We start from the raw sequence: 24,166 nt of genomic DNA on the forward strand, positions 1-24,166 counted from the left end.
GGGCCACTTCCTGGAGTCGTGGAGTTCTGCTATTACCAGTTCATTTAATTAAAGCGTGTTTTAAAATAAGTTTGTTTTTATATTAGTTATTAAATGGAGGCCACGGACTGCTCCACGGAGCTTTTAGTGGTAAACAAGGCACCGTATTTACCGGGTAATACTTCGCGCTACCTTTACCCTACCGGGTAATTCTTCCGAGCTACCTTTACCCTACCCTTTACATGTCGACACCTTTACCCTTTACCTTTACCCTTTTACCCGGTAAAAAGGGTGAATTACATTACCTTACCGAGGCCTACCTGCAGCACAGGGCGAGTTAACGAGGACATCTCATTCACCATTCCTGCTCGTGCCACCTCGTGGCCAACACTGTCTATTGCCAATTCACCCTCAACTCCAACTCGGCAAATTTGAGAGATTCGACTCTGGGTTGCGAGCGTTCACAATCTTAGCAACTGAGAAGCTGAGAGTTTGGAGACTGAGGAGGCTGCCGAAACGTGCATTGCTGTGCGAAGACGATTGCCCACAAGACCACCCCAGCCACGGCGTCTCGGTGTGACGTGGGGCCCCTCGCCCTCACCGCCAACACCTCCACAAGGCGAGGAAGAGGAAGAAGAGGGCTCAACAACAACAACCACAACAACGCAGTGGCGGCACAACATCATCCGCGAGCGACTACCAAGCAGGTGGTGCCAGCTGGGGGGGGGGGGGCTGTGTCTGTGGGTCGCCATCCGGGCGCTTGGATGCTCTCCGGTCGACTATTGTACAGCCAGCAATACTCAACTGAACGCTGTCAAGTGATTAATATAGAATTAGTGATCGATATCGTACCGCCTTGAGGGATTATATCGCGATAAGTGGTTAATATCGTATCGCCATGAGGGACGATATCGCGATAAGTGATGATATCGCGATAAGTGATAATATCGCGATAAGTGATTAATATCGTATCGCGGCGACGATGATACACATTGGGGCGATGATTTGCCGTGACAGCCAATAGCGCGCCACATCTCTACCCACGTGACCAAAACTTCCACTTCCCGATTCCCCGACTCTCCGCTTTATTAGATTATTTATTCGATTCTTCGCGCGAGGCCGTTTTAGCGATTCCCCACCGGCTCAGCGCAATGCGGAATCGAATCGATGTTAATTTAGCAACCGGAATCGCTGCCATCGATTGTGGGCGAAGAACGGTCTCGGGTTTGAATACGCGGCCGCGTGAGGCTGAGGGAACGCGAAGTGGCCTCGGGGTTTTCCTTTCCCGCCCTTTTTTCGTTCGTCACAATTCACCTTAATTATTAGAGGTTGTATTCTGTAGAACTTCTTTCAGGCCTCGTACGTCGCCAGCCGTGCTAATCTGGTGTCCGGGTAAAGTTTCACCGCCTGAGTGTGGACGCGCGTGGTAAGTGCGTGTTGTTGTGGTGGTGGTGAGTGCCGTAGCAAGTAGGGAGACAAAGGCGGTCGTGGTGCTGGCCACCCACCGCCTCGTGTACCGTTTCGGCCGTCATAGGTGCTCACTGACAGCACTTGCCGCTGCAGCCTGTTAACTACTATAGGGGGGGGGGGTGTTGAGTCCGATGGAGGCGACGCGCAACCCCAGTTAGTCTGCTTCCTCATTCGCGCGCATTTATCTCTTGTTATACAGTACTTAGTGATATATTAACAGAACAACACTTTAAATTTCATGGTTTGTAAGAGGCAAACCCGCGTTGTCTAGTACGGCACATATCAAAGATCCCCCGTATAGCCTTAACAGACTGTTGGGACAAGTGCTGTTAGCGAGCGCCAATGACGGTGGGGTGGCCAGAACCACGCCCGACCGCCTTTGTCTCCCCCAGTGGCGATGTTTACACACCAGGTACTCAAGGTACTCAGGACCGGTTCGGATACTCGTCACTGGTATTGACCGTCAGCGGGAATCGAACTGTTCGCAGCGCGCGACCCGCTACGCGTGTATTGCTCAGGTCTCCAGTTACGTACTATTGTACATATTGATGAGTATCGTCCGCTATAATCCTTTTAAGAACAGCAATATCATGTATTAACCTGGAAAGCTTCACGGAGTCTTAAGAGGGTGATGTGTAACGTGCAGTGAGCGCACGACTAACATCAGTGGCGAGTTATATCTGAAACGGCCCTGGGTTTTCCGCTTCACAATCCCGCACTGACCAGCATAGTGATGTATGATTTAAACAAAAAAACAACCTCCATGACTGACACAGCTTGAGGAGATCGTCATCTGGCAGCTGATTCACAAAGGGCTGTAAATTACACCTGTCCTGGGCCCTCTCCTATCAATCGACTCACCATTTACCAAGTGCGCTGTAAAGACCAGCGCTGGGGAGACAAAGGCGGCCGAGCACTGGCCACACCACATGCATGTGCTCCGTGACAGAATTCGTTTGCGTGACTCCATGTAATGTCCTGGTCGTTGCTGTTGGCCGTAGGTGTGACGGGCGATGTCTCAGAAACGGAAGGCGAGCAGCGACCGTCAGACAGATGGGGCCAGAAAGGTCCGCCGTGTGCTGGAGGAAGACGACGATGAAGACGACGTCGAGCGGGTGGTCAGCCACGGAAAGTCAGCCGAGCCGCGTGGACCCTCCTCCCACATTGAGACGCAGGTGTGGGACAAGAGCTGTTCTCGGCACCACTGGCCTTAGACCCTCATCCCGTAACTTCAAGTATAACCCCTAAACCAGGAGTGGCCAATATGTGGATTGCAAAATATAAATGTTTATCTAGTTACATATTTCAAGTAGCTTCTTCCCTCATAACAAAAAAATGCTTGGGAATTACAGGGTTAAATCTGGGTAATTGATGGTAATTTATTAGGAAGCCACTGGAGCGATGCACTTTTAAATCTGGATTGAAAACTAATTTCTTTAGAACTGCTTTGTGTTTAGTTTGTTCTTCCCCCGCACCTCCAATTAGCACGGTTGGCTATGTATGGTGCAAAAGAAGTTTAACATACACACATAAATCAGGTGGATCGCGGAGCCAGTAGAGATCTACAGCAATGAATCCGTGCTTGGTGTATTGGCCACCACTACCTGAAACTCTAACCCAAAGATTAATCTCTCAGCCATAAACCATAACTCTTCTGAAGCTTATTCGCTTAGCATAATCCCTAAACTATAACCGAAGCCTTCCACTAAACCATAACCTCTGATTCTGAACAGTCACTCCCAAACCTGGCGACCTAAACCAGTGGTTCCCAAGTTTTGTTGACTCGCGCGCTACTGTCAACCCTCCATTTATTTTCCTTGGCCGCCATCCAATAACATTCCTTTGATTAAAACAATCGTATCTGCAACAGTTCCTCGGCCACTTCCCACAGCGTTGTGCAACTACCAGTGGTCTGCAAACCATAGGTTTGGAACCATTGCCCTAAATGCTATGTTATACTTGCATATGGCAATATGTACAGGAGCTAAATGCCAATATTGATCGGTTTCTAGCCCTTAAGGCCTTTTTCGGCATTTAGCTCATCTGATTATATCTGGATCCAATTTAATAACGTCCATTTCACCTGATGGTATTAATGATGTTTAAGGTAATATGAAACGTGACAGGTGGGCTGCGAAAAGTTATTGGTATAAAGCCTATTTCTTAACTTTCGATCAAACCCTCAACATCACATCACTAGCCCTTAATCTATGACCATAAAGCCTAAGCTATGAGAATAGGTTTTCCCCTTTTTTCTGGCAACAAAACAGGTGTTGTAATGTTAAAACACCAAGCTGAAACCTTTTTACAAGGAATCATGTCTGCATTAACCACAATACTTGTGGGCAGAATGCATTTAACATCTCAACACCTGTTTTGTTGCCAGAAAATAGGGGGAAACCTATTCTCATATTTTGGTACTTGCAAAGGGAGGTCCCATGATAAAGCCTAAATTGTAAACCTGTCATGGCATGGAGAGGCCTTTATTCAATGGTGGATTGGGAATGACAGGGATATATGAACTTGTAATAGTGTTAGTTTTTTGAGTATGCCAGACATCCCCCATAAAAAGAAAGGCTCTTCCTGAAATAAGTCCACCTTTGAGGGCTTTTATTGTACTGAAAAATAATGTGATGTGTCCAACACCATTCACAATGAGCAGAAGTCTGATGTTTACTGTGTTGTTAAACTCTTTATTATTCATAGCCTTGAAGTGTCTGCACAACTGCAAGTCTAAAAATGTGATTTGCAAAATTACACACTAAACTGTCGACTATTTGCTAAAAGGGAGTTGTAATGATCATAAGTAAGAATAGATGCTTGTGTCAAGAGTGTAAAAAATTGTGCCATTTTGTGTCCAACTAATAACGAAGGCGATCTTGTTTTCAGGTGAAGCCAGACTGTGGTGTCATTGAATCATTAACGCTGAAGAACTTCATGTGCCATTCATTGCTTGGTCCATTCAAATTTGGACCCAATTTAAATTTTATCACTGGTAATAATGGCAGTAAGTATTTTCACACATTCAGTGAATCTGTATCATGTAATTTTTTTTATTTCCAGCAGATATATTATCAGGCTATATCAGCTGGTAAAGTCCATTAAGTTCAGCAGCTCTTTCACAAGGATGACCGCAGCCCTAGACCGTCAGTAGTGGTGGCAGTTACAGGACATTGTAGGGAGAAATTTGCTAACAAACAAGAGTAAAAAACCTATTATTTACATGAAACAAATGCCAAAACTTACAGCAAATGGAATAAATATTAAATTGTGCTCAAATACAAATCAAAAACTAAAAAACCCTGCCAGATGTATGTATATAATCTTTATATACTGCCTTGGACATAATTTCGCTGTAGCATTTGTAATTGTGGCTGAGGTAATCCAGCAGCATGGCCTATTATATTATAGAACGTACATTTGGAATATAAACAATTATTAGTATCAATGTGTCGAAATACAAGTGATAGAGGACAAGTGCTTCAGTCAATAGTTCACTAAATTCAAGCTGAAATTTTTATTTTGAAATATCAGTTTAAGCTTAGCATCTTTAAATGAACAAATATATACTGTATTCTCCGCATTAAATACATCACTTTTTTCCAGTATTGTAAAACATAAGTGGGAGTCTGTTAAAATCTGGTTGGGGCGTGTGACCAGATTTGTATAACGTGACGCCTTGCACATGTTTCAAGTGTATCTTGCTGCAATGTTCTCTACATTGCAGGATTTTGTGTTAACACTGTTGCTAATCACAGGTCCAAAGGCCCAATAATATCAAGCAGCCAGCAACAAACAGCACTATCAAAGTTGTCATAGATAAGAGTTAACACATTTTTTAATTGAGGGAAGAAGCATAAATAAAAGTGTCTCGAGTTTTATGGTGGTTGAACACAGCAGTGCATGAGATTAAACAGTCTTTTCGACCAAGGATCCAGTACGGGTGGAGCAATCAGCGAGTGAAATTCATGGGAGCAGAAACCATGGTAGTCGTGATATACGAATCGTAAGGAGGTGACTGGCCGATGGTGAGAGTCACTAGAGTGATTTAATGAGCCCTGGATCATCAATCACCCTCACTGCATTATGTCAAAATCTATAGAATAGAGTGAGTTAAGAAATTATATTACTGGTGTGATTTTCTTCCCAATAAGAATCATTACTGTAAGTCAAAGTGGTTTGAAGTAGCGTGAGTGCTGATAAGACGTGCTCTCTGTGACTTCTACATCCATAGGTGGTAAGAGTGCTGTTCTTACAGCACTTATCGTGGGGCTGGGAGGCAAAGCGCTCCTCACTAGCAGAGGCTCCTCCATGAAAACCTTCATAAAGCATGGACAGAGGTACCTATACATCATCTCTTGCACCACTGGCATGCCCCCTCAATAAAATGGAAATACATGGTTCTTAACCCATAATAAAACCTTGATTTCACAATTGTACTGTGTAACGTAGTCTTCAACAATTAGTCAAATACATTAGACCTCGCTTAGTGCACAAGATGTGTTCCTGGAGAAGTTAGCGCTCATCAAATCGGTGTTAAAAGGAGTCCTTATACTATTGTCTATATGGGGATGCGTTCCTGGCGTCATTATTTCTTACATATGAGCAATATATGAGGGCTTCGGTGGGGTATCAGTAAGCAAGTTCTGCCTGTATTTCGGTATTCCAGCCAAGCATTTGAATGTTTAGCATTAATTTCTGATTACGCTTTTTCCAACAATTTGTTCAATCGTCAATAAACACAGGAGACATGAGTATGGACTAGGGTGCAAAGTAGTAACAGGGGAGGGGAATCGCTGACAACGCATAAAAGGTGCACAGCAATGTGCCAAGTTTCAAGAATATTAGTTTAACCAGGTGAGAACTCAAAAGACCAACCTAAGCCTCGTTTGCAAGGGTGACTGGGGTCTCCAAAGTGACGAAAGTCCAGTAAGAAAGCAAATAGAAATGAGACCCAAAATATTGCACACCAAAATTAGAGTTGAATAATACCTTGCAGTGTAATTTGGCTTGGGCAAAATCTTTTAAGACTGGTCATAGTACAATTACAATTAAGTTTCAGAAACATAAAATAGTAATAGAGTGACTTGTATGAATAGCTAAACAGATGAGTATATACAAGTGAAATGCAATTGCAAATGAAGTTATAAAGAAGTGAAAATTTAGCATACAATCGTGATTTATCTGAGAGTAACTGAGGATATTTTTTTAAGCACTGGAATTCCAGGTTATGGAGCATAAACGGAATGGGTGGGAACCATTTGAGGTTTATTGCCTTGATGCAATGCACTTTGGGTGTTGTGGGGTGTCTTAAGATTTTGGTCCTGAATAAACACTGAATAGGCAAGGAACTGAATTATGTACGTGCGTGCAATAAAGATAAACTTGTTTAAATGTGTCTCCCTCTGAGTTGAAATTGGGTGAAATCCGGCCTTTAGTTAAGCTCACAATGATGAGTGGAATAGTTTATTTGTAAGATAATGCGATGAGTCCAACCAGTTATATTATACAGTGGATTGACGTGTTCATGTTGAGCTGTGTTTTTTCTTTGTTAAACAGTTCTGCAGACATCTCCATAACACTGCGGAATGTTGGGGATGACCCGTATAAGCATGACCAGTATGGAGACTCCATCATCATTGACAATCACATAAGTTGTGACGGACAGCGGTACAAACTGAAGAACAAATCTGGTACGCTCCTCACATCATGCATTTCTTCTGTCTGCAGTGTCTTTAGCAAGCTGTCTCACTCCATCGAGCAGACTTGAATCCTGTCCTTTGGGAAGGATGCATATTAATAATTAATCCTCTGGATAAGAATTGGGCATATTTTTTTAATACTCTTTGGCTCTTTCGGTAAAGTCACGTAGGTAGAAATAAAACAAAATAAATCACGACGTTTCGAACGCAACACAAGCGCCCGTCTTCAGGTGAAAATCGCGATAGCCACGATGTCTGCTGTGAGCAGCACGATGTCTGCTGCCTTGTGCTGTGAGCAGCAGACAACGCGGCTATCGTGATTTTCACCTGAAGACGGGCGCTTGCGTTGCGTTCGAAACGTGATTTATTTTGTTTTATTTATACCTACGTAACTTTACCGAAAGAACCAAAGAGTATGGATGCCTGTAGTCACGAAAGCTTCAAACCATATTTTTTTACTTTGCTGGCATGTATTTTCTACTCTACATTATAACGTCATGAGAAACCCCATTAACTTGATGAAACTTGATTTAATACTGACATCATTGAACATGTTTCAGAACCTCCAAAATATGTATTTTACTTTTGATTATTTTTTGCAGGAAGAATTGTGAGCACAAAAAAAGAAGAACTTAACACTATTTTGGATCATTTCAATATTCAGGTTTGTCAGTAAAATGAACAAAATAAAATTTGTTAACAGTAAATGCATGTATTATTCTGTCACTGTTCCCATTACAAAGAGCGGCTGTGGGATATTATCGTCTTAGGACAAGAGCCGGACCAGATTTTCAAATTCTAATAGCTTGTGAATAATTTATTGGCATTAAATGTTTGGTGTCTAGTTTGTCTGTGACAATAAAAAAAAATCTGTTTTATTTAGGTGGATAATCCTGTTTCCATACTCAACCAAGAAATGAGCAAGCAATTTCTTCATTCAAAGGATGAACATGATAAGTACAAGGTAATTTGTGTGTTTGAAGTCTACCTGCGGGATATTTTTGGCACCAAAAGTTTTTCTTTACTGGAAAACATGTCTCGTGTTACACATGGGTAAAACCGTGGTTGCATTCAACCACATTTTTTATTTCGAGGAGTTGCTAATTGCTGTAATTGGTTTAATACATCTTGTAAATTATATTTTCAGTTTTTCATGAAGGCCACTCATTTGGAGCAGATGCAAAATGACTATCAGCAGATAATGGAAACGAAGAAAATCACCGAAGAAAAACTGTGTCGGCAGGAAGGCGTATGTAACCATTAAACCCATGCGTAAAAATACGTTTACCGACACATAAACACAGTTATACAAATGCCCTCATTTACCTATTAACATGTACAAATGTGCACACAATAACAGGTTACGTGGTGTGGAGATAAATGCTTTATTTAGTTTTTCTAAATGATATTCCAATTGTGTTATCAATTTTAAGTCCTGATATTAAGACATTTTCATTCACAATGTTAGTAGTAAACTGTAATGGCACTCAAGTGAATGCCAAACTTTTTATAGTTCTGAGTAGTCATCCAATATCAGAGGGGCAACGGCTTCTAGAACTAGCTCCCTACCTCTGGAACTATTTTCTGTGTTATGTAAAGGAATGTTGGAAAAATCAAATGTTTATAATAACAATTGAAAAGTATTTTAGTTAGTTTATTTTTCAATTTGAGTTTTTATTGTAAAGTCCCCTGCGATGCTCCGCATGCATAGCGCTACATAAAAGCAAACGGTATTATTTGAGAAAATTACCATTGGAAAACGACATTACAGAACTAATTATGACGTTTCTTAATATTTATCTTATCCAAACAGGTGGTGGTGCACCTTTAAACATAGTTTGCTACAGAAGTGTTCATCCCATGGCAATCAAACCAAATATGTACTTCATAAGGCGGAATATTCCAAATTCAGTGAATAGCGATATTTAATATGGTGCTTTGTACATTCGGAAGTGACCAGGCTGAGAAGATTAACTCGCTACACTTAAGATTCCAATTTGATTACAGATTTGACTTCAGGATCTCTGCAGTGGTGGCTCTGTGCTCTTAACACAGTATTAGCCCCCTGAGCCAGTTTTCAACATTAATGTCCTTAGCTATACAGTTATTTTTTTCTTATCTGCTGACATGTTTCCGACTGCTGTGTGGTGTCTAGAGCTTACGTGACCTATCAAAGGTGGTCAAGGAGAAGCAGAAGAAGTTTCAGAGAATTGCCAACATGCAGGATCTCGAGCGTTACATCATGGAACTGCAGAATCAACTTGCCTGGGCTGAGGCCAGTCCTGCAAATTATTGTTATTTGTACCCACTCATTGCATATTTTTTAATGCAGTGCATGAAGCAGGCCTGTTACAAGCGGACCTTGAGTTACACCTTATAAGTGCGTTTAGACACATGTTAATTTGAATTGATCCATTGTAAACAACCTACACAATCTATTATGTCTAAGGTACACACTCTCTTTATCACTCTGACTTGCAGGTTCGGGACAAAGAGGTTACCCTGAAGACTCTGCAGGATCAGCTGAGGGCGGAGGAGAATCGAACCGTAAAATTTGACCAGAATGTGGAAGAACACCAGGTAACTGGCACTGGTTGACGGTGCAGCAATCATTAATCCTTCACGTGTAAACTTCTAAATGTGAATTAATGTGCTACAAAAGTACATAATTGTACTCCGTGTGAAAATGATTGGACATTGTCAGTATTCCCAGTGTGCTTGTGTACAGAATCCACATTTTGTGTACTGCCTAAAGAGTCAGAAAGGTAATGGATTCTTTATGTGATCCAGCTGTGGCTCCAAGTAGACAATAGGCCACGTGGCATGCCCTCACTTCACTCTCAATTTTGTTTTGTTTGCCCATTCATGTGGCAACAGAAAAAGCTTCAAGCAGCCGAGTTAAAGTACAAAAGCTTGGAAGATCAGCTAAATCAGCTGAAAAACGATCTTGAACTGTTCATGGAGCAGAATGTGGTAGGCAAACGCAACCTGGATGCAAAGAAGAGCGCTGTGAAAACAAAGAAGGTGAATGGGCATCTACCCTTTGCATACCATCCCATTTAAAACCATAACAATCAAAGTTTTTGTGTGTACATGCTCATAGATTAATTGGATAATTACTTATGGTATAAACAAAACCTTGACTTAAAGCTTTCGTGACTGCAGGAATTCATACTCGGGCTCTCCGATCTTACATTTACATGCAAATTCTATCTCTAGCCCCGCCCACTTACCCTTGGGTTGCACCCATCTCAAACCTTTATAACCTCTTGCTGCAGCAGCTCTCCCGCTATATTTCTCCTGCCTCAGCAGTTCGCCTGCTGTATTTTTTCACCTGAAGACGATTGCTTGTGTTGCGATCGAAACGCCGTGATTTTTAAAATAATTTTTCTATCTGCGTGACTTTACCGAAAGACCCAAAGAGTATAAACAAAACACTTATTTCAATTTTCATCACTGCTGGATGAAGGATTCCCCAAGCTGTTCCCATCTTTTATGATCCTCCGATGTAATAATCCAGCTCATATCTACGCACCAACTGATTCATTGCTCCTCTTGAACATATTCCATTCCTTAGCAGCCACTCCATCACTGTCCTTGACCATCGGCCATCATGCCTTGTGATGTGCCTTGCCGAAGCTGTTTTTCTTAACTGTTTGATTGATGTGATGTTGCCTGCATATGTTCAAAAATCAATGTGCTAAGAATCATGTGTTTAACCCAGAGAAATCATATATGTTTCAGGCATTGGTGGACTCTTTTCAGAACCAGCTAAGGGTTATTGAAAAGGATTGTGACAAACTGGCCAAGCACATCGATGAGCTCAAAAACAGGTGGCCATGTGTTGCTTGCACCCCACTCAACAACGTCTCGCTTTGAAACACGACCTAGCAAACACGCATGTGTATGCAGATGTTAAACCACTAAGTGGTGCACACCTACGATAATCAACCAGGAATGTTCTTAATGATCGTGACGTCACTCCACATCGACCAGCCCCTCTCATTAATAATCATGAACAGGTTACGTCCTCCACATGGACCCCCTCCATTATTATTAGCTACTATAATGAACCAAGAATGTCACGCCGCGGTCTGATTTTCGTTTGCAAATTTGAGATTTACTGCAATACACCCGTCCTTGGATGGGCAAAAGGCTAGTATGTTAGAAACACGCATGTGTTAAAAGTATGCTTTACGACTGCCATCGGAATTTTTCCAGATCTGAAGTACAGTGGATCATCGATTATAACCGGGGGTGAAGGGGGCGCCAGGTTTTCCAAAACGGCGAATAATCACATCATTATTTAAAATATCTTATTTTTGCGCATTACTGTATCATATGTTTGTAGGTGTTGTGTATGTTTTTTCGTGTTTCACATTTGTTTACTATATGAAATTGGCATAAATAAACATACAAATAGACAAAAAATTAATATATTGAAAAAGTTACTGTGTTTACTGTACGTACCACTCCATTTCTCGAAGACTGCATGGGGTGATGTACGTACGCTCTTGTTTCAACAACATGTGTTTGATAATCGCCGGACTGATGCAGCCTTCAGACCGGTGCGCCAGCGAATGCCGAATGACACTTTTTGGCGGATCGCACTGTATATTTTCAGTTTTTATTACTGTAGTTATTAGTCATCAAAAATGTATGTACGTGCACTATTTTCATCATTTAAGTTGTTTGTAGTGTATAATGTACTATGGAAAATATTTGACACTAAAATCAAGCATTGCTACTTTTTTTGTCATGCACATGGTGGCAATCGCCGGACTGGTAAAGCCTTTGGAGTGGTTTTGCCGGTTTCGCCGAATCAGCCCAGGGCCGCCGGATCATGTTGGAAGCCGTATAATCACGCGCCAGATAATCGATGATCAACTGCACTTACAAAACAGTGACTTTGTTGTGTTCAACGTCATTGTCTGGAAATGGTAATTCATATCAGCACCTGTCTTGTAAGACTAACAGAATTGTGCAGACGGCACAGTGCTAGCACACCTTGTCGAGACATGGCTGTTAGACGTGCATGTCTCTCTCTGCCAGTACGGAGCAGCAGTTGACGGAAGCGGAGCGAGCGGAAAGGGCCCGGAGTGTGCTATCACTCAAGGAGGAGCTGACAGACTTGAAGGCCCAGGATGACACGCTGATCCAGCAAATCGAGCACTTTAAGCAGGCCATCAACAAGCAGAAGGAGGACTCGTACAAGCTCCGGTGAGTGCTGTGGTTTTTCGGTGGTGACCGTTGTGTTTGCAGGATTATTACAATAGCGTGCATGACACAACGGGAGTGGATTCTTACTCGCTGCATTTTCTCCTGCTTAGCTGAATAATTACCATTGGTGTTGTTGTATGTGTCGGTGCATTGGTGTTATTTTATCAGTTTGTTTCTGTTTTTGCTTTAGTAATTATATCAAGAATTAATCAGCATCTCAGTTGATGCCATATATGGATACTTTATCACAATTTGGCTCATGGTACAGGTTCTAGTTGGATTGTTACATTGCAGGATCTTGCGAGATGGGAATGGCTCATGTGCAGCTTTGCATTGTTTATAGATTGTATGTTGGAGAAGTTAACATCGATGTGTCTCGACAGAAATTCATTTTTTAAGAACTCAGATTTTCTGATGACAAAGTCATTGTAACACCTTGTGGGCACAACCTACAGAGAATGTTGGAGGAACTTAATTCTAGATTTGAAGCTTTCGTGACTGCAATGATTCATATTCTCAGGTTTTTTCGGTAAAGTCACGTAGGTAAAAACATTAAAATTAATGAAAGTAAAATAAAACAAAATAAAATTCACGACGTTTCGGAGGCAACACAAGTCTCCGTCATCAGGTGGGACCGTCACAGCGGCTACTGCAAAATTGAGCTCAAAATAGAAATGAAAAAAACAAATGAGAATAGGTTTTCCCCTTTTTTCTGGCAACAAAACAGGTGTTAAGATGTTAAAAACACCAAACTGAAATATTTTACAAGCAATCATGTCTGCATTAACTACAATACTTGTGGTCAGAATGCAAAAAAAACATACTCTGATGATATATGCAATGTCTTTGAAACTGATTGGTCCACACTAGAGACGACTTTATTTTGAGCGAAGTCTCAAAACGGTGTTAGACCAGAGGACGCCAAAAGGCGTGGCAAACGAATGTTAACGTTGAACACGTTTGCTAAACAAAATGAGAAATCTGTTGAAGGGACGTGACTGGAATACGTAGAAGAGTTTGTATACCAAGGACTGCTATTGAAAGTGACCAGGACCACAGTAATGCCATTACATGATGGTCAAATCTATATTATTAATTTCCAAAGCTAGGATTTAGCCATATTAAGTGCCAAACCAATTTCGATACTATGTTTTTTTCGTAAGTTCATAGTTTAATCAGGTGTGGTTTCCTGAATATGAACCCAAGATCTCAGGGCTGGCAGCTCAGCATTCTGACCACTGAGCCACCTGGTTACCTCTGTACTGTACGAGCCTTAATAGGTGCTTGCATACAGCACTTGCCCCGAACATTCTATGTAGGCTGCAAAAGGGATTGTCTGAATATTTTTGCGTGCATTTACAGACGAGAGCACCAGGACATAAAGCGTAGCTTTGACGCTGCAGAAAAGCGGCTGCAGCAGCTGGCCGCCAGTCGCACAGAGAACCTCAGTCGCTTCAACACGAAGTTCCCAGAGCTGCTACAGAAGATCGAGAATGCATATCAGGCTGGGAAGTTCAAACATAAACCCATTGGCCCCATCGGTAAGCAACATACAACTGATCCTCACATTGCCTGTCACTAGACCACTCCTAGCAGAATGCATTCATACATGATGGAGAGTTAATCATCATGAGGCGCAAATGCCTTGGGGCATAGCGACCCCCATGAGATACTACCAGGTTATCCTACCCTGCGTTCGCCACCACGCTGAGTGCAGGCCAAGGCCTTGGTGGTGAAAATCAACCTCAGGAGTTTGTGTCCGTGTCAACCGGGGGTCGTCTTCAATTCCGTGGTGGGCCGTCGCCAATTCCGTGGTGGGCCGTCGATGATCGTGCGCAGGTCTCTGGTGTGAACTGCAGAGGCATCTGCCCGTTGAGTGTGTCTGAAGAACCAAAGTCTTCTGGGTTTGACCGTGTCAGATACTGATGGGCACCATGTGGAAAGGCAGACCTCGGCGTTGGTGATGTGCTCGCTGAAGTGAATGCGGAGTATCTGTCGCTGGGATCACAGGTCGAAGGGGCCCAGTTTCTAGCTCATGGATGCTGTCGTTGACCACGTCTCTGAGCCACAGAGTAGTGCGGGAAGGATGTACACATTGTAGAGGTGGATCGTTGTTGATGCTGTTGTAATGCTGAAGCACCAGATGTATTTTGTTGAGCTGTTTTATACACTCGGGTGTAATTGACTCGCATTTATATTTCTGCCTCACTACTTCCAGTATGTTGCAAATTACAACCGAGATAAATTAACGAATTTACTACTACAATTGTTGCTTGCTATTTGCACTTCAGTTAATTTGAGTGGCTGCTCATCAGGAACAATTATCTGTTCATGTCGATGCATTTAAAGAAAAAAATAATATGTGGAAATTTGCAATCCTGCCCATAATGATCAAGTTTTAAAATTAAACTGTCCTATATTGATGTTGGAAATTGGTTAATTTCTACAGCTTAGCTAATTTACCCCTGACATTCTTGAAATCTCACTACTCATTGTGCCAAAGCATTTCTCCCCCATTCCTGTCAGCCACTGCTGCCTGAGAGAGGTGAGAGTACAGTGCCTGATACACTATTTTGTTTTTCCTGACACGGGACAGGTGCGCATATTAAGGCTCGAGACCCGGAGCTGGCACTGGCCTTGGAGAGCTGCCTCAAGGGGTTACTGTTGGCCTTCTGTTGCGGGCACTCATCTGACGTGGTCATTTTGGAGAAGCTCATGCAAGGCCTTTTCCGGGGTTGGCGACCACAAATCATCTGCGTGAAATTCCAAGACCAGCTCCATGACATCAGAGCCAGGTGCCGTTCCACCATTCTCACAAATGCTCTGGCAGATGAGCTTCGTGGTGCTTGCTTGCCACTAGGATTGCCGCAACTTAACTTTTTATGGCACGGTGCGTTATCCATTTTCACAATATAGCAATTATTTCTCTATCTTTATCAGAATAAGAATATTGTTTTAGACTGGAGGAATCTGATGAGCTCTGAAGCTCTTTTCACAAATATCTGTTTCACATAACCATGTAATTGTATTCCATATTTTATTGTTGTTGTGCATTGCTGTACTTCTAATACAAATAGACGACTTAAAACTACGCAACTGCAGTTCACTGAACGTATACCTGCCATTATTATTTATAATCGTTATCATATATAATGCTTTTAACACATACTGTCAGTTATACTAACATGTGAAAATGATGAAATTTACTGTGTCAATGCCGTTCATTGCTCCAAAATATGTTTAGCAAAGCACTAACTTTGAATTGTAGAGTTTGATAGTTCATGAATATTTTACTCAGCAATAACTTATTTAGGACATTAAATGAGCATAAATCACCATTTAACAATATTTAACAAAATGGATGATACAATTATCATGGATTTGATATTGTACGATATTTTGTATCGCTATACTGCAGCAAACTATCCTTGCCAGCGATATGCAGTTGTGGTTTTAATGCAATGCCCATGTGGTGGGGTTTTACCGCAGGGCTGTGAGGCATCCCATCTACCCTTCTGTGTTGGAGAGCCTGGAAATAGAGAAACCAGTCGTGGCAAACATCCTGATAGACAATCGTGGAATCGAGTCCATTCTACTCATAAAGGTCAGAGGCCTGCATTTTAAAATGTGGAGAATGGTCACTTAAAAGTTTTTGCCTTTGCTCAAAATTGTCCTGTTGTAGAGTCAAATAAAGCTGGGGCAATAGAATTTAGATACCTGCCAAACACATTCCTGCGGAGGGAGCTGGTAGTAACGTTGGGTTGCTCGGTCAATGGCCAGGGTCAACGGCGGCGTGGTGTATTCTGCAAATATGCCCGACTGAGGGCGGGCACAAGCCGGCGTGAGTAGGTTAAACGTTGATAAGGGCACCACGGGGTGAGCAGCCCCTCCACACCCAGCCCCACCCCTCACCCAGCCCCACCCAGCCCCACCCTCCCCACCCAGCCCCTCCCCACCCTCCCGACCCAGCCCCTCCCCACCCTCCCTACCCTCCCCACCAAGCCTCACCTTCCGCACCCAGCCCCTCCCTCCCCACCCAGCTCCTCCCTGCATGACATACGGACAAAATAATCCGCTGTGGGCTGGTGTAACCAGGAGGTTACTACCAGTATAAATAATTATTTAAGTGAGTTAATGTCAATGTATAAAGTATGTTTATTATACAGTCACTCCTGGCTTAACATTTCGGTTGCATTCCTGGAAAATGCGACTTTAAGTGATCAACGTTAAGCGAAACTGATTTCCCCATAAGAAACAATAGGGGAGGTTATGTTCCTGAGAAATTTCCTATCACACGTAACATAATAAACTTTCTTCACGTACATATTTAATAGAAAATGTAATAATAACACTGCTGATTAACTGTAGCTATATGTCTGGAAAAGGTTAGTTTAGGTTAACCCTCACCAGTGTGTGCTATGAAAAAGTTCTATTACCCGAAGCATCTCTGATATAGTTTTCTTTTCGGGCCACACACGGTTTGTATCATTAACAAATGCGTTGAGTTTAAACTTGTTTGAGAATTCATCTCAGGTCAGCCCGGTTTGTAGCGCAGTGCGCTAACCACTGCACCAAAGACAAAGATCCCCCTGCAGCCTTTAACTAGGGGCAAGTGCAGTTCGCAAGTAGCATCTATAAAGGCCGGCACTGCCTTTTTTACCATCGCTTTTTTCACACCTTTGGGGAGTGTGTTGCAGTCCCATTTTCTCACTTAAAATATGTGAGCCCCTTTTGATGAGTACATTATTATACACCAGTTCTTTTAAGTATTTTAACATGTAGGCTTTCACGACCAATATCCATAATAGAGGTTTTTTTTGTTTAGAACGCATAAATATATAAATGTGTCGTTATAATCCGCCACCACCCGACACAGCCAACTAGTAAGGGTTGTCACCTAAACAGAACAAGCCAATTCGTCACTAGTACAGCACACCGGTTGTGTGTTGGAGAGCCAAGCCACAACATTTACAATCTGAGTACGACATTTCGCCAGTAATTACAACTAGCTTCATCAGGCGACAGCTAGATTTGTGGAGAAGTCCACCTGTTTCGTTCCTTATATAGAGATGTAGATATGGTGATCAAAGGGCTTGTATTTGTCTTTTGAAGATATTAATCTTTTGTACACGTCAGTTTTGGAACAGAATGAACACATCGTCATCCCTTTATTAAATTAAGGAGACAAGCTAACCAATTCCAAAATGCTTCAAGGTTAAAATGCAATGTGTGAGTAATATTTAATCCACCTAAGCTTTGTAGTTTAGTTTATTTGAAAAATGCCTCATTAAAATAAATAGGCTGCATTCTCGACTTTATCACTGTTTGTAGAATGTATTGGACTTCAAACATGTTTTACACCTTATTACATTTTTCCGATTTCTTGGAAGTGTTTGGCTGAATGTAGGCTTAGACTTAGCACAGAGCCGATGTGCAATGCAGCATGAAGTGATCATGCATACGTGAAGATTGCTGAAACATATTTCATAACTTGCTTCCACTTGAAAGCCCACTGGCTGTCAGGTGGCCATTAGGTGGCAGTACATTAAGTGGCTTTGTGATCCTTTCATTATGGACTTTTGAGTGTCATTCCCTCGTATTTGTGGATTTTATCCGGTTGCTCCGTTACTTCCCCTGTGCCACACATTTATAGAAAGGAACCAATATCCTGAAAATGGTATTGAGACTCAGTGAAGCTTACCTGAGTGAATGACATAATTAACAGCAATATCAGTTAGAGTCACATGCTCCACTTTGCAGGAAAACGCCACCGCCCGCCAAGTGATGCAACGTGAAGTGCCACCCAAGAATTGCCGGGAAGCCTTCGCCAAGAACGGTGACCAGGTGTTCGTCGACCGATACTACTCGTGCGCTTTTTTTCATCCAAAATACCTCCACGAAGACATTGAAGAGGAGGTCAGGTACGTGTGCTTGCGGTCGGGGTATTGTTTCCCAAGTGTCACTTCATTGCTTGCAGAGTGCACAGTGGCACCAAGTATGCTAGGCGTAAATCTTGACTTAAAGCTTTCGTGACTGCAGGAATTCATGTTCTTTGGGTCTTTCGGTAAAGTCACTTAGACAGGTTGAAAAAAAATAACAAAAAACTACGACGTTTCGATCGCAACACAAGCGATTGTCATCAGGACAAAAGACCCAAAGAATATGCTAGGCTTCTTTGAAATATTTAAACTAGCCTGTGTATTTGTTTATCCTTGAAATGCATTACAGTAAAACCTTGGATTGCGAGTAACTTGGTCTGCGAGTGTTTTGCAAGACGAACACATTTTTTAAATAAATATTACTTTGATAAACGAGCGAGGTCTTGCAATACGAGTAGTATGTGTATACCCTTTTTCTGCCGAGCGTCACGTGTTCACAACTGATATACGAGTGCTTTGATATATGAGTGCTTTGGATTACAAACACGTTTCCGGAACGAATTATGCTTGCAATCCAAGGTTTTACTGTATTTGTGCTTACACAACACCATCTATAAAGGGTTTCCACTAGGGTTGCTACGATATCACCTCTCACCATATGCTATATTAATTTTGTATCATATTTTTCCCATAACTTAGTTACATTTTAATTTTTTATGTATTTTTGCTGTTTTCTTCCAGAATAAATATTTACTTAAAAGTTCAACTGCAGTTTACTCATGATACAGGGGTTTTGGGTTAGATCGCGTAAATATATAAAGGTGTCGTTAAACCCGCCACCATCTGACACAGCCAATTAGTAAGGTTTGTCACGAAAACAACATGCGAATTCCTTATTAGTACAGCACACCGGTGTGTTGGAGAGCAAAGCCACAACATTTACAATCTGAGTACGACGTTTCGCCAGTAATTACAACTGTAGTGTCTTCAAAAATTACTCACACCGACACGCTAAATAATTGTGCAATCTTGTCACGTACATGCTGCTCATTACATAATAATTGATTAATTATATCACTAAAATAGTCTTCAACCTTAATATTTGTGATGCAAGAAAACGAGCATGTATAATGAGTAATATAGCATGAATTAACAAATATTTAATCAGGAAATAGGATAAAAAATGACAACTATATAACTATATTTTGCTCAACAGACAATACGGTTATCGTGGACTGTATATCGTGCAATATATTTTTGTCTAGCTATGTTGCAACAACCATAGTTTACACTTGGTATTTGACTTTGTCGATGTATGTTCTGTTTTATAGAGATTACTTTGGATGCTTCGAGTGGTCTCTATGTTGTAACGCATGCCGTTGGTATGCTGCTGTGTCACATGCTTACTTGTTTCTTTAATCCTTCTTGTGCTCAAAGGCAGCTTCAGACGGAGAAAGTGCACAGACAAGTGCAGCTCCAGAACGCATTGGAGAGTATCAAGTTAAACCAGGAAGAGAACCGCAAAAATGAGAGTCAGCTGACCAATAAAGTTCAACAACAAATGATAATTCAGGTAATGTATATCAGCTTACATTTATGTATGTACATCCAGTTGTAAAGGTGGCACATTTGCTATCAACGGTTAAAGGAAAGTACGGTCCTTCAATTGCTTGCTCATGCCACTGCTGGTAAAAGGGCCTTCATGAGCAGCTGTCAAGACCCCCCTCTAGAAGGTATTTGGCCTACTCTTCCACGATCAACAAATGTGACCTCCTGGTCGACTAACTGGTTGCTGTACCCATTTATACTGCTGGTTGGACAGGCGGAAGGATTAAATAAACTTGCCCATTTTTCAGAACTGCCACACCAGGAGATTTGAGTTGAGCCAGCAACCTTTGGATTGCAAGTCCAGCGTGTGCTAACCGCTACACCACGGCAGTGTCAAGTTTGCCATATTTGAAATGTGTGTGTGTTTCTACAGGGAAATATAAATAAACTCAATGTGCAGATCGTGCAAATAGAAAACATGGAAGAGCCTCCTCCCTTGGATATCAGTGCCTTGGTAAGATTTCGTTACATCTCAGTGGAATAAATACTCCATTGTTTCTAGACACATTACATGCACCTCTCTCTACCTTCCTTTATCAGAGGTACTCCTTCACTGGATGTTTTTAAATACAGTTTAAACACATAAAATAGCCTATTAGAATTTCTATGTTTAATGTTTTTCTTTTGTTCAATTATTTTTGTTGTTTAAAAAATATAGCTTTGCATCTGTAGTTTGGTTATTACTTCCCGATATAATGTTTTTTGTATTTATGTATGTTTAGCACTTTGGGGTGTTTTGCATGAATGGTGCTGTAAATGTAACGTTTATTATATTATTACACACGCATGTTCACTATTCGGTGAGAATTCTCGTCTCACTTTCTTTTTATGATACAAAAACAAACATTCATGTAATATATATACAGTAGTAGTTTCCCCATGGCATTCAATAAGGACCAGACCTGCATTTTTCCATATCCAGGGGAAGAAATACTGTCTATTAAAGCATCTCCACATTCTCAGTAGGATGTCTTAATAATTTAGTACATTTGGTATTCACGCCATTCTAAAAGCACAAGTTGATCACAAAGGCACTATGTTTCAGAGATGTCAGTAGTTTCACAGTAGGTGTTAATGTTACCGTGTGCAATCCAATGAAATAATCTGCAGGTAATTTTTCAAATTTTGACCATGACACCAATATACGATGTCCTATTGTTTGAATGACATCAGGGGATGTTTCATATCCACTGTGAAGCAGATTCCGCTTGCTTTATGGTTAATACACCCGCAACAATAACCAAGGCGGTCTGCCAGATTAGAACCGTGAACCTCTGCAACAAGCTGAGGATGCACTACTGCTGAGCCATGTCACCACTTAATTAGGGCACTGCATTGTATGATGGGACATCAGGAGGAGGAGATGCGGGAGTATTCTGAACGCAAGGAGAGCGTGGAGGCATCGCTGAAAGAGGCTTTGGTTCGGAACCAGGAGGCCACCTCCGAGCTGCAGACTGCGAACAGTGCCTACAAAGACATCAGAGACAAAATGGATGCAATGAGGGACAAGGCTGGACCCATAAAGGTATCTTGAGAATTCTGTTAAACATTTTGCAACTGAACTGGTTGTGCTTTTTATATTCTTTGGGTCTTTCGGTAAAGTCATGTAAATAGATGATTGTGCTTTCGCTGGTTTATTTACTGGGTGAGTGCATTTGCACTGTATTTTTTTTATTTGCGTTTTTATGTCACAGACTAAACTATAGAGCTTACTTTAACCTGTATCTAACTTTTTCAGGCACCTCTTGCTAATTTATTTGCACTTATGATTTGCGTGTATTTAATTTACGACCATTAAATAGTTGGTTTCTCGTACAATATTCCTTAAGGACCCTGCGCTCATTCTCTGCAATGTTGTTTCTGTTGCTGCTGTGCTCATGCACCAAGGAGATCTCTCTAGCAAGGCAACTGGCTAAATGGGATCATCCATGTAACAAAATAAACTCAAATACATTTTTGCAACTTCTCATTCTGTAGCAGTGATGTCACTGACTGCTAGTGCTATGCTTCTACCTCTTTAGCATAATTTGACTCCAGCCAGCAATGACGTGGAAGAGCACAGTCACAACCTAAGGCACTATGAGGGCAAGCGCATGGAGCACCTGAGGAAGATTGCAGAAAAGAAGACAGAGCTGGACAAAGTTGAGAAAACCATTACTGTGAGTCACACATGGGACAAGACCAAAAAATGTATTAATAAGGGAGCCCTTTGTAGTTATAATTACAGTGCATTTAATTGGTTTCTAATCTAGACCACAGATAATTGCATAGTTGATTTTATGTAAAATGTTGACTTTGCATATGAAGTATGGGTGGTGTGGAAAGAGGTGGGGCAGCCTTCCAGAGAAGAAAGACTGGACACCCAGGTAATATACCTGTCAGCTACAGCTGGATTCTGCACAATACATTTTTACAAAATAACATTTTACATTTAGAAGATGAATTACATCCCAGATATCTGTATCATTCATCAGGCATTATTTTGTATAATGCACATTCCCAACACACATACCTAATTTTAGACTTGTTCAGGTGAGATATTGTTGTCCTGTACGTGTTAATGAAGCTGGATCTGTCTTCCTGTGAGCCAGGAGGTCGTGGAGATGGCACAGAGGATTTGCCCGCAACGTGTGAAAGTGACGAAAACCACAAAAGCCATCGTCCTGGAGTTGAAGACCAAGCAGGACATGGTTAATCAGGAGCTGGATGTGATTGAAGACGCTGAGGCCGTCACTCAGTGCGTCAGGCAGCATACAGCACACACCTTCAAAGTTGGCTAACCTTGGCTCGTGGCGCTCAATGCGTGTGTCAAGCCAACATAGACATGACCACAACTATCACTCTCTGCAAGAAGTCCTTGCTTCGCATTGCACCATTTGTTTTAATATGCATCTGCAATTTTGGATTGTCCTTTAATTTTAACTCCCAATTCTTTTCAATCATGTCAAACCAGTATTCCACTTCCATACAGTTTACTGAGAATGTTACAAAAATATGAGTACATGTTTTTATTCTTTTTGTGAGGATTTTACTTGTGCAAACACACTATTCCACAACAAGCAAAATGTTCGATAGGTGAAATGTGGAGTGTGTTCTTCACTGTTACTCAATAACAATGTTTCTGTCTTGTTGCTGTAATAGTTCAACAGGTATGCCTGAAGATTGGGCAGCCATGTCAAGTTCTTGCATTAGTTGAAGATGTTCCCAAATACAATTCTAGAAAATCCTAAGCACAATAGTTTCACATCCCTGTAATGTTAAATGCACTTAATTTCATGCATTTTTTTAGAAGAACCTCCAACATATCAAATGTGTTTTGCTGCATCGAGTATCATTTCGTTTTTTTAGGATGCATTTTCTCAGACCATGTACTGATTCATAAGGAACAATTTGTCTTGTTATAAGCCTTTGAAAGTGAGCCCTGAATAGATTGATGATGAGTGGTGAACTCCTATTTAATTAGATGTTGCTTCTCTCGTTTTCACAGGGAGTACCACGATGCTGTTAAAAAATATGAAAATTCCAAAAAGCAGTTGAAGACAATTCGGTATTTTGTTAATATCTTAGATAAAATTATGGATGAGAGACAACATAACTACAGTCAGTTCATGAGGTGAGTGGCATCTCCAGCAGCAGTGTTTTCCAGATGTAAGCGGTTTCAGGTTCGAGTTTGTTCTGTTTAACCAGGTGAGAACTCCAGTGACCAGAATAGTCTCATTTGCCATAGTGACCTGGGTTTAATTGCAATGAAAATGTAATTCAAATGGCACAGCTATATATCTCCCATTCACAAAAACAAACTTGTTAAAACACTGATGTGCTAATCTGCAAATATAACTGCCATCCGTAAAACATAGCGATTGAAGATCAGCATCTTGGCTCTGTACTGGGCTGTCTAACACCACTTTGAATGATGTTGAGCAAAAAGATTTTAAAGTCCTGGTCAGGTATACAATTGTAGCACTGGAGTGTTAATACAGTGGGATCTCTAGCCCTCTGACAGCACACCTGTTATTGATTTAAAAATATATTTTTTTCGTGAGCAAAAAACCTTTCGGACATTTCAAAGCCTGGAAAACAGCCAAGGTGTTTTATCTGCACGAGAAGAGCTATTTTCTGGATTGTATATTTTATACATAAGATTAAGATGCCCCTTACTATATTTTTGAGTACATTACATTTAATTGTGTTGGATTAAACAGATTCCACATGAAAAAAATGTATCGGCCTATACACCTGGACAAATGTTAGTCAGCAGTATTTGTTAAACCATGAAAACTCTAAACCGGTTTTAACACGACTGCATAT

General features: G+C 41.4%; 1 protein-coding gene across 2 annotated transcripts in view; it reads left to right on the plus strand.

Annotated features, from left to right (window-relative positions):
* The first annotated feature begins 572 nt into the window (after positions 1-572).
* The window catches only part of SMC6 (structural maintenance of chromosomes 6), a 30,507-nt gene continuing 6,913 nt past the window's right edge, over positions 573-24,166 (plus strand). The window contains exons 1-23 of one of the 2 annotated variants that reach the window (XM_078614711.1): positions 573-686; positions 2,451-2,624; positions 4,339-4,456; positions 5,684-5,789; positions 7,009-7,142; positions 7,754-7,815; positions 8,035-8,115; positions 8,299-8,400; positions 9,307-9,426; positions 9,633-9,731; positions 10,029-10,175; positions 10,896-10,984; positions 12,204-12,371; positions 13,734-13,912; positions 14,968-15,166; positions 15,861-15,975; positions 18,132-18,292; positions 19,688-19,823; positions 20,232-20,312; positions 21,213-21,383; positions 21,880-22,017; positions 22,450-22,595; positions 23,346-23,471. In XM_078614711.1, the coding sequence (XP_078470837.1) occupies positions 2,463-2,624; positions 4,339-4,456; positions 5,684-5,789; positions 7,009-7,142; positions 7,754-7,815; positions 8,035-8,115; positions 8,299-8,400; positions 9,307-9,426; positions 9,633-9,731; positions 10,029-10,175; positions 10,896-10,984; positions 12,204-12,371; positions 13,734-13,912; positions 14,968-15,166; positions 15,861-15,975; positions 18,132-18,292; positions 19,688-19,823; positions 20,232-20,312; positions 21,213-21,383; positions 21,880-22,017; positions 22,450-22,595; positions 23,346-23,471 (2,840 nt within the window). In that variant the 5' untranslated portion in view covers positions 573-686; positions 2,451-2,462. Of the gene's footprint in view, positions 687-1,180; positions 1,406-2,450; positions 2,625-4,338; positions 4,457-5,683; positions 5,790-7,008; positions 7,143-7,753; positions 7,816-8,034; positions 8,116-8,298; positions 8,401-9,306; positions 9,427-9,632; positions 9,732-10,028; positions 10,176-10,895; positions 10,985-12,203; positions 12,372-13,733; positions 13,913-14,967; positions 15,167-15,860; positions 15,976-18,131; positions 18,293-19,687; positions 19,824-20,231; positions 20,313-21,212; positions 21,384-21,879; positions 22,018-22,449; positions 22,596-23,345; positions 23,472-24,166 lie in introns of those variants that run through there. The other variant, XM_078614703.1, reaches the window with a different exon arrangement.

The sequence above is a fragment of the Lampetra planeri genome, chromosome 2 (assembly GCF_965212315.1).
Source record: "Lampetra planeri chromosome 2, kcLamPlan1.2.h2, whole genome shotgun sequence".
Classification (NCBI taxonomy): domain Eukaryota; kingdom Metazoa; phylum Chordata; class Hyperoartia; order Petromyzontiformes; family Petromyzontidae; genus Lampetra; species Lampetra planeri.